At 43.7% G+C, this 19,062-nt stretch overlaps 1 protein-coding gene across 2 annotated transcripts in view; it reads left to right on the forward strand.

The window, feature by feature from the left end:
• Positions 1–2,847: 2,847 nt before the first annotated feature.
• The window catches only part of RERG (RAS like estrogen regulated growth inhibitor), a gene marked incomplete at both ends in the record, with an annotated part of 101,575 nt that continues 85,360 nt past the window's right edge, over positions 2,848–19,062 (forward strand). For both annotated transcript variants that reach the window (XM_079541231.1, XM_079541232.1), the window contains one exon: positions 2,848–2,908. In XM_079541231.1, coding sequence (XP_079397357.1) covers positions 2,848–2,908 — 61 coding nt within the window. The remainder of the gene's footprint in view (positions 2,909–19,062) is intronic.

A 19,062-nucleotide genomic window follows, 5' to 3' on the forward strand; every position in this document is an offset into this window, starting at 1 on the left:
AGAAAACACGGTGCCAGGCACAGCTGCAGGTAAACCACTGCTTATGGCAAAGTATGTATGTGTGGCAAAGCATGGCAAAAGACCAAGATCCTTGGTCTATAAAACTAAAACCAATGAATTTCAAAACTCATTTTAGGAAGGGAAAAAAAGCTCACCCAAACCCATCAACATTATGTGTGAGGCCAGAGGAAGCAAACAGACATTTTGGACCATGGACATGGTCCTGGACCAAGCCTGTGGGTCTCTGAAACCTTTGCCTGTGTCCAGGATTGGTGTTTACTGAATTCTTATGCCCTGGCACCAGGAGACTTCATCGCAAGCAGATTGCACAGTGACTGGGATTTTTAATGACCAATAAATTATCTACTCCTTTGTAAAAGCCTGTTATCATATTTAATTTGACAGCCCCATGCAGGGTGAATTCCATAGACGCAAAACAAATGTCAGGCCTCCAGACTAGCACACATCTCCCCAGATGCAAAATAGACACTCACCAGTTGCTCTCTTAGGAGGATGGAAAAATCTAATCCCTCTAAATTATGTAAACCAAACAAAGAATGAAGGCTTAAAGCTTCAGAATTTATTTTTAACAAGTAAAGCACAAACCACACTACTGCTTTCACTTCTGCCTTCTAATTTTTTTGCTTTTGAATGATACGCAGCACAATTGTTTTAGGATCTGCTCCCAAGTGGCACAGCATGTAGGTGCTCAGGTCTCCTCAGGGCTGATGTCTCCTAAATGCTGCCTGTGCTCTTGTGTAGAGATGTGGGGTCATCTTTTCCAACACAACTTTCATTTAATTTTGCATTGAGAAGGACAGAGGGGGGAGAGCTATTTCTTTTACTCACCTTGTATCTCATTCAGATATGGGCTGGAACAGAAACATGAAAGGAACATCCACTGAACTTTAAGTGCTTTGGAACTCTGGTTCATATCTGTTATTCATGTATCTTTACACTGCTGCATAGTTTAATCAACATGGAAGCAAAAGTTGTGTGGTAAATTTTGTCCTGTTGCTTCAGAGCTTTATCCCTGCCTCTGACCTCTCGAGTGGACTGATGCAATTACATGCTTCATTTTCCCCATTTGCAAATTGAAATAACAATGTTTCCCTTTGCCATAATGCAGGCTGGGGCGCACAGAGGAAGAACGCCAAATGAAGAGCCAGTGCTGACAGAAGGCCGTTTGGAGAAACGGCCTCACTTTCACTTTGTCGTAAGGACTGGGAGAGACTGCCTGACTTTATACCTTTATACAGGGTGCAGGGAGGTACTGGTGAGCACTAAGAGGGAAGGAAAGGCAGCACTGGAGACGGTCTCGCAGAGGCGCCATGGGGCCGGCAGGGGGCGCTGCAGCGCCGCGGGCTGAGTGCGCCGCGGGAGCCGCCGCCGCCGCCGCCGCCGCCGGGCGGGCGGGGTGTCCGCATTGTGCGGCCGCTGCCTCCGGCGGGAGCGCCCGGGGCCGGGCCCGGCCGCGCCTCCCTCGTTGAGCGCCACGGCGCAGCCCGGCACCGCAAAGAGGTGAGCGCCGAGTGGGCGGCTGCGGCGTAGGGCGCGCGGAGCCGGGGAGCGGCGGGACCGGGCTGGGCGGCACCTGCCAGGACCCCGGCGGGGAGCGGAGCACCCCGGAGTCTCAGGCGGGCGGTGGTGAAGCTGTGCATGATCGTACAGCCGCTACAGCCGCCGGCGGGACGCGGCGAGACGTGCCGCAGCGCAGCCCGGGAGCGGAGGGTCCCGGAGCGGCGAGCGGGAGCGCTCGGGGGAGGGAGAGCCCCGTGTCTCTTTCCCACTGCCCCAGTGGGTGACGGGCTGTGCCTGGCTTCGGAGCAGGTAATAGTAAGCGAGAGTTTGCTTTGTCGCTGTAAGAATTAACGGCTAACGTGGGCATTCTAGCTCAGCGGCTAACCTTCATAACGGTAAAGTTCTCCGCGGTTGTAAAGGCAGACTGAGCGCTCGAGGTTTTGCTCGGGGCTGAGGGTCACCGTTGCCGTGTTTTGCTCGATGTCCGAGAGCGCGTTAGGAGGACAGGCAGCGATAAGTGCATTACTGCCCAGCTCTGAGAAATGAAGGTGGTGAGGAAGGAGCAGGTGACTTGCTCAAGGTCATGCAGCAAAGCCATTTATTCCCATGGGGCCTGCTGGAAGCGTGTTGCCAGGTATCTGGCATCCTCTGTCTAACCCCATTGCTTTGCCTAAGGTGTGTGTGTGTGTGTGTGAGCTGAGGCAGCTCAAAGAAGGAGCACTGGAGAACTCCTGGTCACTGATTTGTTTAGGAGAGGGGGCAAGGTACAAGTGCTCAGAGGTTTTAAACAACTGCTGCTGAGTAATTGAAACCTTTCTGGAATTTGAGGGCTCGAGGACAGATCAACTGTCTGCAGGCGTTGCTAGTGAATGGTTGTAGCTTTTAAACTAAGGCATCAGAGTTAAGGCAGGTACAAACAATTGCAGCCCACAGAGGCAAAAAGAATAAGGAGCTCTACCTGGAGCCCTGAGGCAGATACTTCAGGTTGAATAGGTACCTTTGTCAGCATTACAATGCCAGCAGGAAACAAACAGCAAGAGCTGGAAAGCTTAAGGTAGGTTTTTCTTAACGGTGCCAAATGTGTCAGTGGTGTTAGTGCAGTGCTTAAGGCTGGAGTGCAGCACCGTTGGCATGACTTATAAATCACACGGGGGAGTGGTGAGGAAGCCGCCTGGCTCCTTGTAGCTCCATGCTCGTGGTGTTCATCCCCAGGCTCTGCACTGACGTCACGATGACACGGTGAAGCCGAAGACAGGATCTGGGGAACGCTGCTTCTGCTTCAGTTTTGATCATCAAGTGAATTTGTTGACACTCTGTTCCTCCAGCATGGCTAAGAGTGCAGAAGTGAAGCTGGCGATCTTTGGTCGAGCTGGCGTGGGCAAATCAGGTATGTTTGCTGTCTGCTTTTCCTTCTGCTTGTCAGCAGGTAACTTTTTGCTCCCTCTGTGCAGCACCGTGCAAACTCTTTGTGCAATAGGACAGCTGTGAACTTAGTCTTGTCAGAGAGGGCAGGATAAGGCCAGGGCTTCTCTCCCTTGCTTTTTACACTATTGTCTCCAGATTCTCCAAAATTAAAGTATGTTCATTGCTTTAAGATAGAAAACAGAAAACTTCACACCCCAACTCCATCCTACTTCTCATTAAGGCAAGATTCCTCTTTTCCACGGGAACTGAGGGAATGAGTATTATTCAAGTTGTCCCTTCAAAACATGTGCTATATTAAGGTTTTATGTTTCTTATTTACATTATCTATATTGCAATCTGTCCAGGATCAGATTCTCTGTTAAGTGTTGGATGGCTTCTGATAGGTGTTTATTGCTGTAATTTGTGTTTATTTCAGTGGAGCATTTTCAGTTTGACACCTCAAAGGATCTTTGTTTTCAGAGTTCTCTTAGGTTTACATATTTACCAAGAAATCAAGAAATGTGATGTGTTAAGTTTGCTTTGAGAGAGACCATTTGAGAAATAAGCAAAGCCTGGAGAGTTCATATTGTAGAAACACAAGGGGGAGGCATAAATGTGAAAAATCCTTTTCTGTAGACAGCCTTTTCCTCAGTGAGATAAATGAGTGCAGTGCTAGGGGTTGCATGCTTCCTCAGGCAGTTTGATGGTGTTGCATTAACTTGGCACCTCAAGGACCACTCTCACGTGTCCTTGCACCACAAAGATGAAAAAACAGGAAGATTCAGGCCACTCATGCTCCTGTGCCAGCTTGGGAATTGTAAGGTGTTGCTTACATGAGAGAAACCTGCACTAGAGAAGCCAGGATTAGGACCTACTTTTAAGAGCATTAGGCTGACTCCCAAGTGCTGACAGCCAGCTCCATTTCCCCAAGGTCACTTTTATGTTGGAAGTGTCGAGGTTGTGTCCCGCAAGCTGCTTATTATGGTTTAGTTAACTTGGGAAGCAGTTTATGAAAGTATGCTTACCCCGAAGGTCTTTTAGCAGAACGCTATCAGTGAAAGAGTTCTGTCAGCCTTCAGGAAAAAAGGCGTATATGAGGCAGAGGTCATTAGAGATTACACCACTTACACAAAGCCAGCACAGATTAAATTCTACCTGTTTGAATAAAATACCTGAGGGAATGCTGTTAATACACTGGGATACGTTTAAACCGTGCCTTCTCTCCTGTTGCTCTCACTTCTGCCACGCCTTCTTCTCACATACCTTATGAACTGGAAACACTTTAATAAATCTGCTGCTGTATTTTGCTGCTCCCTCCAAGTTTTGCAAGTAACTTTAGTGGTTCCTTTGGTTCAACTTGTACTTGGTTGATGGTTTCAGTGGTTGTCCAGTCTTTTGGGTGGATTCAAAACAATGCAAGGGGACCTTGAAACATTTTCAGGAAAACTGACGTACTAAAAATGTCCCTGCACCCTGATAATGGAATCATTAAGGTTGGAAACAACCACTGAGGTCATCTAGTTCGACCGTCTGCCTACTATCAATATTGCGCACTAAACCATGTCCCTTAGTACAACATCTATGTGTTTCTTGAACACCTCCAGGGATGAGCACTCCACCACCACCCTGGGCAGCCTGTTCCATTGCAACATCACTCTTTGTGAGAAAAAAATTGTTTCTAATATCCAAACTGGATATAGGGGTGCCTGGTAATGCTGCAGAGCCTCCCCACCCCCTTAAATTCACCTTTGTTGTGCTGTCCACGTATTTGTGCCTTCATTTCAACTCAGCTTTCCCTGGTGCAACTTGAGGCCATTCCCTCTTGTCCAGTTGCTGTTACCTGGGAGAAGAGGCCAACCTCCACTTTGCCACAGCCTCCTTCCAGGGAGTTATAGAGAGCAATGAGGTCTCCCCTGAGCCTCCTCTTCTCCAGACTAAATCCCAGTTCTCTCAGCCATTCTTCCTAGACTTGTGCTCTGATAACGCTGGCCATCTGAGAACTTATATTTAAGAATGCAAAGCTGCCAATTAGGTTAAAATGCCTCACCAGCAAAAGATCAACAAAAACCTTTCATTTTTATCTGTTGTATCTTTTTTTTTTTTAAACAGATTTCACTAAACCACGATTTTATGTTAGAAATGTTGTCATGTAGTTCTGAAACTGAGTGGGAGATTGTTTTTAATGCAAATCTATTAAACATCCTAGTTTCAGAGTCCGTTTTCACTTTTTTTTTTCTCTTTTCCTTTAAGATGCAGAGAGGAGTTATTACATAAAATATGACTAAGGTCTCCTCTTTTTAACTGTGACCACGCATGTGAAGCTGTGTGGTAATGAAGGCACAAATATGTGGGCAGCACAACAAAGGTGAATTTAAGGGGTTGGGGAAGCTCTGGAGCATTATCAGGCACCCCTACAGAGCAGCAACTGCATCCCAGAATTTCCATCTATGAAAAACTCTCTTGTATGTTCCCATAAAAGGATCCAGTTAAACAACTCAGCCAATTCCAGAGCAGTAAGTGGGGGGCTGGCAGTGGTGGTGTCTGAAAGTACCTATTTGGTTGTAGTCAACAGTAGCAACATGGAAACTGTTAGACCTTTGTTGAAAGCAGAGCTGCACACTAAGTAATGTCCAGATAGCTGGGTTTGGCAGTTAAGTATCCTACTATATTAATGTATTTTTTTAGAGTCTCCATGTAATTTCCTATCAATGACAGGAGTTTGTGATGCATTGTAGAGACAGTGTCCTGTGGCCATAGGTTTCTAGCATTGGCTTGGCCAGACAGCTGAAAGATAAGCCAGACTGTAGAAGCAAGAATGCAAGACGGGACAATGGACCAAACTGGATATGTATGATGAAAAGGAGACACTGGGTGATAAATAAAGTCACTGTAATTGCTGGATAGTCATGCCAAAATATGGTTGCTGGCCTGTTTTCTTGGCTCATCTTTGCTTGCTGAGGAAGAGCCAGGCATTTGGTCCTTAATCTGTAAGTGGCTTCACCACTTCACAGCATCTGTGAAGTTACAGACATGTACTGTAATTCCTTTCCCAGTTCCAGAGTAGGTCTTTGGAGCAGTGAATCAAAGCAGATATGATGAAATAAGTATTGTGCTGGGATGGGACGCATGGAGAATTATAACTGTCCTTCATGCACCACGAAAGTCAGTTTAGTTGTTACCCATACTGAGAGGCAGTGAACATCCTAATCTTGTTATTAATGCTACACATCTGTTTAATAAGGTGCAAGGCTCCTTGTTCTGCAAGTACTCCCTTTCAATTAATCCAACTCTCTCACCCGGGAGGGAGCTGCTAACCCAATGTTCCCAACCAGAATGCTGTTCACAAGTCAGAGGAGTGAGAGCATCCCAAAGAATGAATCCTGAAGTTAAAGCCAAGAAAAATAAACCTTTTCTCTACTTTCTTGTTTCTTATCAAGTTTCCATAGTTCAAAGGTTTTGAAAACAAACCAGGGAACAGCAAGTCCGAGTGTCAGCATTTATTGTTCTCCTCCTTTTCGTTGCCTCCCCGCTGTCAGCAGAAGGCCAGCAGAATTAACTGATCAACTCAGCCATCCTGCGTTTGTATTTAATGTAGACCTAAACCTTTCAAATAGAAACAGAGAAATAAACCAACTCAGAAGGGCAACTAAGAGTGCGCTGTTAAGGCAGTTAGATCAGAATTGCACTAAGCTGTAAATCAACTTGAGTTTCTCCTGGTCAAGTTCACCAGGTACAAGCATTCTAGCTCGACCCACTCTTATCCAGGGGACTGGTTGCTTCATTCTCCCAGTTTTGGAGAATAAAAGTTGCTTTAAATGAGCTGAAAAAAGAACAGATGAGGAACTCTGTGCCAAGGAGCTCTTTGCTGCTGCTTCACTCAGGAAGAGGGAGCAGAGTCCCGTGGGTGGAAAGGGGCACTGCTATGCTCTCCTATAGGTAACAGGCTGTCTTCTCCCCATTTGGGCTAGAGTCAAGTGGCACTGAGAAGGAAAGAGCTTTCTAAGCTCTTTTCTCTATGTCCAAGAGGAGCTTGGAGGGAGGGGAGAATTAAAACTGATGTGAATTACTTAAGCATTGCTATTTAAATTGTTCTTCTATTGAATCCTGCGGCTTCATTCCTATGGTAACAAAAGCTAGAATTTCCTAAATAGCTCCTTTTAAAAATATAGAAGTAACAATTAATGAAGACTTAAAGGCCTTGTTCTCCCATGTCATCACAAGGTACAGTATGTGCCCAGAAAGCTGCAGAGGAGTGAAAATGTATTAACTAGGAATGTATTAACTAGGAAAAAAAAGAAGGGCATGTACTGGATAGCAGCATGGCTGATGCTTTTCCAACTCATAACTCAGTTGACTGTGAATACTCAAAATACCTCTGCTTAGAAGCCCTTATATTTTGGCCAAAAAAGAGAGAATGTCCAGCTGTGGCATGTGCTTTCCAACTTGATTTTTTGCTCAGTATGTGCCAGGCTAAACACTTCAAGTTTGTGTGTTTGCATGAATGGTGCGGTGCACTCAGCCACGGGCAGATGCACTTCTCATCTGTCTGGGCAGTCTGTGCAGCTGCAGCTCTGCTATGTGACATGGAAATACATATGGCTTCTACTGCTGCTTGAACAGGATGGAAAATGCTAAAACCTCCACCAGCTCCCTGGCAAATATATGCCTGCTTATCTGCAGCTATAGAAACCCTTTTCTTGTTGAATAAGGTGCCTAAAACGCAGGGCTGCTGTCATCTTTAGATGCAGTAAAGGCTCAGTTCTTTGCTTTTGTGCAAAGGGGTGATTGATAAAGTGGCATCAGCAAACAGCATCTGCAAAGAGACAGTCCCACCACAGAAATGAAGGTTTCACCAGCCTCAGTCTTTCTAGTGTCCATTGGAAATGTTGTGAACAGATTTCTGTGTTGTCTTATCCTATATTCCTTTTCTAACCCAGGATGGGGAACATACCTGGAGAAAGATACCTAGATTTAAAAGTTCCTACAGAACAAATGTGAGCAACAGCCAAGTGAGAGACACCTAAAACAAATCTGTATTTTGTTTTCATTATCTGGGACTATATTTGAAATTTACCTCTGAGGATCACTTCCAACTGCAGTGCCTGAACTGAATTCCTTTTTTCAAAAAACTGCATGGGTTACTGGGAAAGAAGCCCATTTCAAAGTAATATTCTACTTCACAAATCCCTGCAGCAGTTTTCCCTCACCAGTTTCATTTCAATGACTTTTGAGGAGGAAACATGAGCTATTAAGGAGCGATTAGTCAGTGAGCTTGCAGCTCTGCTCATAAGGCAAGGAAAACTACCACAAAAGCTTTGAACTTCATGCTATACCAACTCATGTATCCCAGGAGGATTACTGTAATAAAGGTGCATCTGAAATACAGGAAAGTGAGTGGAAAGGGAATTTATGGATTTACTTATTTTTTTATACACTGATAAAGTAGATGAAATGGCTTTTCTTTTTGTGTGTGTGTTTATTCTTAAGAATGGCAGTGGCAACCAGACACGTAAGTGATTGTTCAGTGCTCAAGTTTAATGCCCACTGTATTAACTGTCCCCTAGGACTTCTCATTGGTAAAGTACTCGTTAAACAATCCCACTTTTTACTACCTCTGGTTTTACATAGGTTATTCAAAGGTGCGTTTGTTGAAAGTAGTTGTTTGTGTGTACCTAATAGTGGAAACATACCAGTAACTAGCTCACACTGGGTGAGATTTTGGGATGCTTTCTCATCGTCAAGCACACAAACACATATTTAGAAGCAAGTAATACTGCAAACAACTAGTTGCAGTAACATGACCTATCTACCCTCCTATTCAGTGGATGACACTGATGCCTGTATTGGGGAGTGAGCTCGGGGTTTGTGGATCAAACACATAGGCCACTGTCACCCATGAATGTGTGGTCCTAGCCCTGCTGACAAGGACAAGAGCTACTTTTGGAGTAGCCCCAGTACATCTGGTTTGAGGGCTGGGCAGGGGGTACATTAATGAAGCAGAAGGCACTGCTGGGATCAGTGGTACCCACAAGCACCCCTGATATGTTTCTTGGAGAAGTCACACTAGTGATACCACACAGATATGAACGTCTGGTCAGCAGTTGTTCGTCAGCCAGTCCGTCATGGACTTTCTCAAAGCTGCAGTTGTTGCTTCTTCTCCATTCTCTTCAGTTTTAACACCAGCAACCTGGGCTAGATACAAACACATTTGCTGTAATGGGCAAGATGGTTTGCTTGGACCTGTTGCCTCCTCCCTTTCCTCTGCTTCTCCCTCTGTGCTTCACTGTAGTCTTGCCCTTGATGTAAGAAGCATTCATACTCTGCTTTGCTTGACATTCGATCTCCTTTTTGGCTAACCATGAAATAATAAAACCTAGAAATTCTAACCAAAAGCCAGTGTTGTTCATTCAAGCATATCTGTGTTCCCCGTTCCATCTCATTTAACTACATCTGACATTGGCCCTACCTGCATCCCCTCTGAGCAGCTGGTGGCAGCTGTTTGAGCTAAGCCTACTCCTGCTGTTCTTTGTTTCTGCTTAGGTTGGGCTAAATATAGCCTGCAGTTTGATTGCTGGGGAAGGAATGCCAGGTTTCAGAATTTTTATATGCAGTACAGCTTTCTCTCTAAGCTGTGCTCAACCACCTCCTGCAGTGCTCGCCTTGGTCAGATAGTCATCTTGCCCGCTTCTGTCTCCAGTAGTCACTGGCAAAGGCAACAGAAGACCTTCCTAGTGGAGTCTGAGGCATCCTTTGCTAGCTTACTGTGAAGCTTGGCAGTGCTTTGATCAGTCTGCAATTCACCACAGAGTCACTGAACACACTGACAACTCCCAGACTGCTGACCCTAATTCTTCTTTTCAGAAATTCTAAGTTCACCCTTCCCCAAGTTGATTCCTTACTTCTCAGTGTCTGCTTACCTGCTTACCTCTTGCTTGGTATATACTTTTTCCTTCACTTCCCCTCAGCCCACACCCTTTCCTCTCATCTTGCCTGTCCTAATACCTGTTCCTTGATTCCTGTGTACAAACTCCTCTGCATTGTACTTTACAGTTGACTTTTTGTGCTTACAGCTGTCTTTTCAACCTTCTCTCATGTACTGCTTCTTCCAATCTCTATTTCTTATCTCCAGCTCCTCCACTACTGGTTACTAACATTGCCAGTAAACAGCAGTGGTTCAGGGCATGAGATCCAGATGAACTGACCTGGCAGCAGTGATGTGGCACAGGACAGCCACTCTGAAGAGGTTCCTGCTGTCTTAGAAACCGTTCTCTAGCCTGATTTTTTTGGGATGCTCCCAGCTTTGACTGCTTCAGAGACTTGTTATAGAAAGCCAATTTCATACAGCTTAAGGGAGTAAAGCGTGTGACTTTACTTAACTAACCTCAGTCATAGAAGTGGGTACATTCACCTATTTTGGCTTAGCAGAACAACAATAGAAAGAAGTCTGTATTTCCCAAGCAGACTTTTTTTTTTCTGCATATATCTTTATGCCTAGAACTGGGAGAACAACAAAGTGCTTTAGGGTTCAGCTGAGCTGTGGTTACAGTGCTGTCACTACCTGCTGTTGCCTAAAGGTTTACATGTTGTTAGCACACCCCTGGCAGGGGCTCCTACACTGTGGTGAACAGGAGTGTGTGGGGAAATAATGCAAGGCTGCTTGGGGCAAGTGAGCTGTGGCTTTGTCTGGAGCCCTGTCAGTTTGAGAAAAGGTCTGTCACTTACTTCTGTGCTCTTTGCAGCCAGCTCTCAGTGGGAGGGTCAGCTTCACATGTGTGACAAAGCTACGGCTGATTCAACCAGCATTTCTGTCCATTTGCTTCAGATTAAGCCAGCTCCCCTGCATTACACTGACTCATACCTCTTCCCAGAGTCAGAAAAATAACTGAGAAAGGACATCTGCTTCTATAGCCTTTTCATAAAATTCTGAATGGGAAAAGTACTTTTTCTGGTTGTTTCTCACCAGGTAGAGCATTCACACTGGTGGAGTCAGGCAGAGGCTGTTAGAGTTTTTAATGCATTTGCCATGTAGGTGTTGAGAAGTGCCATATATTACAATAGTGACGCTGTAGATAACTCATTCTATGCATATAGCATGAAAAGATGAATGGCAAGAGAAGCATGAAGCCCTGGGGAAGGAAGTAGTAGATATATTAAACATATGTGTGGCTTTAAAATGTCATAGAAATTGGCTGGAGTCACAGGCTGCCTTTCCAGAAATGTTAGACAGTAGTCTGCATGCAGGAAAATGAGAGAATACGTTGAAAACATCAAGCCTAGCTTTGAAAGCACATGAAGCTCTGGGTATTCACAGGTTGATTTGCTGCTGCCACTTGGGTCAGCAGAAGGGAAGCTGAAGACAAGCAAAAGCAGAAGCCTGGGGTGGTGAGGCATTATCATATGGGAACTGTTTAGACAGACAGCTTGAAAAGTTTTCAGGCTGGGAGGATGCAATCAGGGAGCACACAGGATACTCTTTCCCAGGGAATAAATTTCTTTAGCACTTGAACAGTACTTCAGCTTTCCAGCAGGCTGTGGGAACAAGGGCCAGCACTGTGACCCTTCTGCAAAGCATGCCACTGTGACTATCCTCAAGTGGCCAATATAGAAGCCGAGGTGAAGGAAGAAGGAGCCTGATAGCCTTTAGTCACCAAGGGGATTTTGTCCATGCGCACTGCCAGAGCTTCCTTCTATGGTTCATCTTGTGGCCAGGCCTGCAGACACCCAGCATGTAGCGGCTCCCAGACAGGCAGCCATTCTGCAGGGTGTGAGCCCCTCTGCATCTCTGTGCATCTTTGTGGCTCATCATTAATTACAGCATGAAATAAGGCATGGAGAATGTGTATTTTCAAAAGGTGTATTTTAGCAAAATTGGCAATCCTGTTTTTCACTTCTCATCCAGCAAGGCTTACTTTCATTTTGACCTACAGGACCACAAGCATAACAGACCTTCTCTCTACCTTTCACACAGCACATTATTTGCTATCCAGTTCTAAATATACAACTGGAACATAACCTGTCAATGTTGGAAAACCCTATTCAGGAGACCTTCTCTGCTAGAACAGCAAGGCCCATGGTGTTTTGTCAGTGGCTTGTCCCCATGCCTGCCATGGGAAACAAAAATCCCACTCCCCACAACAGCAGATTCCAGTTATAGAGAGCTGTCGACTGTGATCTTTTCCTAACCCACACAGTTATTGACCCATGCCCCTGAGGAGCTTTACAAGTGAGAACTTTTGAATCCTACATTCAGAGCAGAAAAGTGCAAGAAAGAACATAGAAGCCAAAAAATTAGAGCAGACTATTTATTTCTTCACTGAAATAGAGCTGCAGAATAAATAAAAATGTATTGAAGAGTCACCACAAAAGAATGTGGTATTAGACCCATGGGGAGCAGCAGCAGGAAAAAGAAACAACAAAAACCTTCACACTCTGCAAAAAGTGGGGCATGAAGTATCACCTGCCAAAACAAACACTTTGTATTAACCAAACTCAGTGGCAGAATCAGTGACGCCAAGCACTACTGCTTAACCCAACTGGATGCTCGAGGTTACATACACTGCAATTAGTTCTGCTCCAAGCTGAATTCCAACATGAAATAATCTCATAGTGATCCACAGCGTGAGCGTGTTTTGCAAGTCTGTATCTCCTAGATCAATTGCCAGGCAAAATTCTAGGAAATTTATCTTCAATTAAGAAAACTTTGCCTTATCTGAAGAGAGCATGTTGGGTCACAAAAGATTATCAAAGAGGAATAGAGAAGAACTTCAGCATCCTTGTTTATATATGTATCTGTTTAGAGAGAGGTCCTTCAAGGCCTCATGGTCTTCCACTTGTTCTGGCAACGGATGCCTGCTTACTGCAGCTGAGGATCCAAACAAGTTTGTTCTCAAAACAGGGAATGTGAAGGGGGCTACCAACTTCTTTGCTTTGCTGTGCCCACACAAGCACTTCTCCCTTTGCCACAACAGTTGCTGGGGAAATTGCCTTGTTTCCTGTTTGTGGTCAACAAATTAACTAAAATGGATCGAAAGCTCTTCCAATTTGTATCTTGGCAAGTATGCCCTCACATCCATTCCTGCTGTTCTGTTATTTAGGTTTACATTGCGGATCAAATGACAAGAACTGGGAAAATGGCAATTTTCCTATGTAGATGCACAATCCTGAGAGCAGGAGACCTGCTTCTGAAAAGCTGTTGCCAGAAAGGTTGAGGACAAGAGACAGCTTTATCCAGAACACAGCTTACTGCATTTCAGTTGACAAATATTCATATGTCACAGAATGGCTTGGGTTGGAAAGGACCTCAAAGTCTACTCAGTTCTAATCCCACTGGCATGGGCAGGGCTGCCACCCAGCAGCTTAGGCTGCTTAGGGTCCCATCCAACCTGGCTTTGAGTGCCTCCAGGGATGGGGACCCACAGCTTCTCTGGGCAGCCTAGTCATGTCCTATTGATGACTTTGTGACGAAAGGAAGGGCTGTGAATAATCCAGCCAGAGGCAAGTGAAGGAAAATAACTGAAACTGAACAAAAGGACATCCAGTTCCATGGAAAACATGTAAATCAAAATTTTCCCCATTAAGTGCCAATGGAGGAAAGATTGATTAATGAGCTGTACTGGTAAGACAAAAAGATGCAAAAAGCTATCCAGGCTTAAAAGAAGGGACTAACCTGACTGAATGGTTTAGATCCACTCTGAGGGATAGACACACCTGTCCTTTTCCTTTTACCAGTGGTGCTGTCTCACTGAAATGAAGCAATAAAATGAACATCTTTCCTGTAATGAATGCTCAGTGTCCCATGGAAATCTCAAATAAGTGCATCTTACGCAAGAAGCTTCTTTCATTAGTGTTCAGTGTAATTAAATCAGTCTATCTCTCACCACACATTCTTGATAATCACTTTGCTAAGCATGAAAACTAGCTATTTTAAACATAGTTAGTATGACTGTTTTCTTTACAAGCTTTCTACTTATGATCTAGCATGAGACTTCTGAGCTTTGACTCAGCAGCACCACGGTGGAAGGCAGTTCACATAGTGCTCAGTAAATGTGAGGCAAGGGACAGACCATGGAAAATGCAGAATGAACCTACAGGAGTTTCTTAAGTTTCAGCACCTTGCAGATAGGAAGCGTCATAGTTTACCTGCAGGAAATCTCTAGACCCAGCTGAGCAAAGATTCACTATCATAAGGACTATTTTCAGGCACCGTGTCTTATATCTCACTTCATATTAGCTCTGTTTCTAAAAGATTTTTAATCACCTGAAATTGTTTTGCCTGTGAAAATTTTAGTATTCTCAAGTTTGAGAATCTTGGCTGCACGCTGTAGTGCTGTAAGTATTACTTTTTGTGTCAAAATGCTGCAGTATGGATGAGTACGGGCTGCAAAGAGTGATCTTCACATCCAAATCGAAGCAATACGTTGCCACCTTAGATCTTACTTCCAGGTTCTGTAGAGTATGTAACTGAACATTCACATGTTTTTTAAAAAGGTATGGAGGATACAATGCCTTAGAGCAGGTGCCAGAACAAGGCTTATGGAAATATGTTCACAATTAAAACGTTTGCAAGCTTGACTGTGAATTGTCATTTTCTATTTATTACCATTAATGCTATCACTCTTGGCAAAGTTTAAAATGCTTTTGTGTTTTATGGATAACAAGACACAGCACAGTGAAGACAGTCTTTACAGTTTACAGCATGGGCAGACTGACATAATCGTTTGTTAAAATCAATAAATCATTATGCAATTCCAGGATTGCTCTGTTTGCTTTAATGGTTGACTTTAAGGAGTCAGAGTTACGTTTCTGTGACATTCTAAAGATATATTTCATGTGGCACTTCAGAATCCTGCTGATTGCAAAAGTACTTTCAGATCCTAAATTGTTCTGCTCAGAAAAGAGGAGTTTCCAAGGCTGTCATGAGCACAGGAAGCTCAGGGCATCTAACAGTGTGCTAACTCAGCAGGAGTAGTTTAGCACAAGAGTCTCTTCCATAAAAGAGACCTACACGGTTTCCGAGTTGCCTTAGAGATGATCCTGGAGAGGTCTCCCATGCATTTGGGGATCAAAATAACACAGTGGGGTTTGGTAAGTTTTTTTGCTTGCTTGTTGTGGTTTATTTTTATTTATTTGTTTTGTTTTGTTTTTGTTTTCTTTGTTTTAAGGTTAATGAATAAGTTTTTCTCTGCCTTCAGACAAATTCAAGCCTACTTTCCTACTGGGCTGTGAGCTCCCTGACCAGCAAGGCCAGTTGTGGTGCTTGACCCAAGAGATCCAGGTTTAATTCCTAGAATCAGACTGCTTGGGCTGTTGGCTTTCAGCTTGGTTATTTAAAGTGATGGAAGAAGAGAAGTGCATGGCGCTGTTGAATCACTATGCTAGAGAGGACTGCCTCTTGTACAGTAACTATTTTATCTTCAGTTTATCCCTATACCTCTCACATGAAGGATAACCATTACTACTGAGCTTCATCAGTTAGGGTGTCTTTTGGCACAGGATAGGAGATTGTGTTGGAGGCAATGATATTAATTGTCTTCCTATACTCATCACATCACTCAAGGATTTTGATGAAATACTGGGACATGCTCAGATAATCTCATAACCTCAGCACGATGTCCTAACCGCTAATTCTAAAAAAAATAAAAATAAACCCTATCATCCTGAAGATTTCTGGCACACAGAAGTAGTAAAATAACAGTCAGTGTTATTTATCCCCCTACTGTAGAAGAACTTAAGCCAGCTGTATTTCCAGAAGCCAAGTCATATCACTCCCTCAGCTTGCACATTTGAAAGAACTCTGTTGCCTAAATATTGTCACACAGGTAGCATGCACTTGCTACAACAGCTCAATATTAAATGACCCGGAGAAACTCTGAATGGCAGAAACATGAGATGCATATATGAAATTTCTCTACTCTTAGAAAGTCATTGCAGTGCTCTCTTGCAGCAGAGCTCATCCAATTTTAGGTAAGTCATGAACCCCTCAGGATTCTGTTCCTCAGTGGCAACCATTTTATGTCCTTCATTACAAGGGTGCAGTAACTCTTCTTAAATTGAAAAATATTATTTTGTCGATCATAATTTTTTTTTCCTTGTGCTTAATTACATTTTTTTCTCCACTTTTTCCCTTGAGCTAAATCTCACTTCTATAGATCACACTCCTCTCCTCTGGACCACTATTCTGAATAGAGTTTGCATTCTATTTATCCCATTATTCCTATATGCTAGTTAGACATATGGAGCCTTGTTTTCATTTTATAAAGTAAATGGTTTTCATAGTACAGTTCTGAAATCTCTTTATGGTATTAAGGAAAAGCAAATTTAAATTACTTATGTTAAATAAAATAAATATGCATAACTTTATGGCACTAAGATGAAAACATTAGCTGAGTCAGTGTTTGAATTTTGCTACCAGGGTGTTGATGAGAACTAGCAAATTTCATGCATTTGGACTCATTAAAATCAATAGCATAATTTGTACAGCAGTGGCTTATTTGCAAATATAGGGATTAACAGGAGTAGGTGGAATAGCAGAATACAGACACAAGCTCTTCTGTAAATTCACATGCAGATTCATGAACAAAGATACAGAGCTTTCTGCTGACTCATGCCAACATGAATACTTTTACCTCAGGGTGGGGTGGAATATTTGAAAGCACAGCGAAGAAGAAACTAAGGGCTGGCACAGAGGAGATCCTGCACACAAGAAGGGAATGGGAACCTAAATTCAGAAGTTTTAGAAGGAGGTTATTGGAAATTAAAGACATAAATTAATTCAAGATGGCACAAAATGTTAGACTAAATCTTGTACAGCACCCTGAAAAAGTGCTGCGTCCCTCAGACAGGAGGAGGCTGATAAGCAGGTAACACTTAGTTTCAAACAGTCTGAACTGCTGTTTGTTGGTTCTACTTCCCTGCACTGTTTTCTTCTCCTTCGAACTCATAATCTGTTAGGGAGGTCGCTATTTAGAGGAGGTCCTCCAGAGTCAGAAACAGCTCTGGGAGAACTGAAAAATTGAGGTTTCAAAACATTTACTGAGTGAAGGGTGAGAAAGTAGGCATTTTCTAAATTTTGTTTGCTTATTTTTAATCTCTTGATTAAGATTGTGTTGCCTCAGCTTATAGCCATGGTCTTGAACAAGACTTCTTATCAAGGATAACTTGCAGTGATTTGCAGTGAAATGTTAGTTTTTTCCCCCTCCAGAAAAAAATTTTGGTCTCTTCTGAATTGCCATCTTTACTTGGTTTCCATAGCAGCATTTCCACAATTAAGAAGTACTGACAGACATCTAGGGATCAATCCAAATTCTGTGAAAGTCAATGGAAAAGCACATTTTTATTTCTTTGGAGCAAGTGTTTGGAAAGCTGGGTCAGTTGTTCCACAGACTGCATCCTACTGCCCCACTGTGGCACTTCCCAAGCAGGAAAGCAGGAGCCGGGGGAATCCAGCCAACCAGCACTAGCAAACTTCCTCAGAGAGTTGTGTAACAAATTCAGAGGCAAAGGACCATTGAAAAGCAAGTATTGTAAGGGCAGTGTAAGGGCAGTATAAGGGCAGTAGGCCCCAGAAAAAAAAATTGTTATTTCCTTCCCAATCACAGGTGCTGCGTTGTTTCCCATTCAGAATTTAGGGCATTTGCTGTAAATGTGATAAAGCTGTAGTTCAGAGCTCTTTTCTACCCCTGCCTCACAAGAGCAAGACACTGCAAATAGCACAGTAGTGACATTCCCTTGCAGTAGTCCTGTTCAGTAGCACGTATTTCGTGTACTGGGAGCAGGCACACAGAGACGTGGAGAAACTGATACCAAGCTAATAGCTGTGCCTGGAGTTCAACTCGGGCATCTCCAGATCAGTCTACAGCCTGACTCCTCTGACCAAGGACTCTTGCTGCTGTTAATGTGGTTTAAACTATCACTATCAGAATGTTGTAAGATTTTTCTGTTACAGAAATGGAGCCTTACCATAATCTACTGGCCTTCATCTCCTAGATTAATAAGCCTTTAGTAGAGTGCTCTTTATCCTGAGACAGAAAAGAGATGATCAGCAAAAAGTCACTAAGTGTGAGCAACAGCGATATCATACTCCTTGTCTCAAATGGCAGTAGAAGAAGGGGATGGCTCATTGAGAGGTTCCATACTTAGCATAATGACGAGACACCAAAGTTATTAGCACGCAGAACATCAGGGTCACATATTTAGTAAGAATCTAATTAGTACTGCTGCCTCAAAATGCTGAGTTCAGTAAGTGAAATCAGGGCAGCTGCTGCACTGCTTTCTCTGAAATGTCGTCTGTCAGGCTGAGCCTCAGGTTTCAGTCTGACAGGTGGAGCTGGAAGCAAGACTGCTTTTGTTGTTTATTTTTTAAATGCTTGCAGAACTAATTCTGCAAGAACAATGTCAGGGAAAAGTGGATTGTGTCTATATGGAAAAATATTCTTGCAGCTGCTTTACATAGGTATTACAGTATCACTACTCCTCCAAGCAGGAGCTCCACACACAACAAAGAGGGTTGGCATATCAACAGTGGCAAGCCTGCACTTCTATGCTCTTCTTTTATATCCAGCATAACCAGAATGCTAGAATGTCCTAGTACCATCAGACCCTGTAAAAATTCAGTCTTCATCCTGTTATAAGGTCCATTTAAACACTGGAAGGCCATGATGAGGTTTCCCCAGAGCCTTCTCTTCTTCACACTGAAGAAGGCCATCTCCCTCAACGTTTCTTCATAGGAGAGGCACTCCAGGCATCCTCATGGCCCATGTCTGAACCTGCTCCACATCTTTCTTGTGCTTGAGGCCCTAGGCCTGGATACTGTACTACAGGTGGGCAAAGTAGAGAAGGATAATTATCTCCCTTGCACTGCTGGTGATCTCTCTTTTGATGCAGCTTAGATTATAATTGGCCTTCTAGGCTGCAAGCGCACACTGCTGGCTCATGTCCCGCTTTTCATCCTCCAGAGCTCCCAAGTCCTCCTCTGCAGGACTGCTCTCAATAGGTTCTTATCACAGTCTGTACACATATCTGAGATAGCCACAACACAAATGCAACACCTTTTACTTGGCCTTGGTGAACCTCATTAAGTTCTTATGGGCTCACTTCTCAAGCTTGATCAGGTCTTTTGGAGGGCATCACCCCCTTCTA

Source organism: Tetrao urogallus, assembly GCF_951394365.1.
Source record: "Tetrao urogallus genome assembly, chromosome: 1".
Classification (NCBI taxonomy): domain Eukaryota; kingdom Metazoa; phylum Chordata; class Aves; order Galliformes; family Phasianidae; genus Tetrao; species Tetrao urogallus.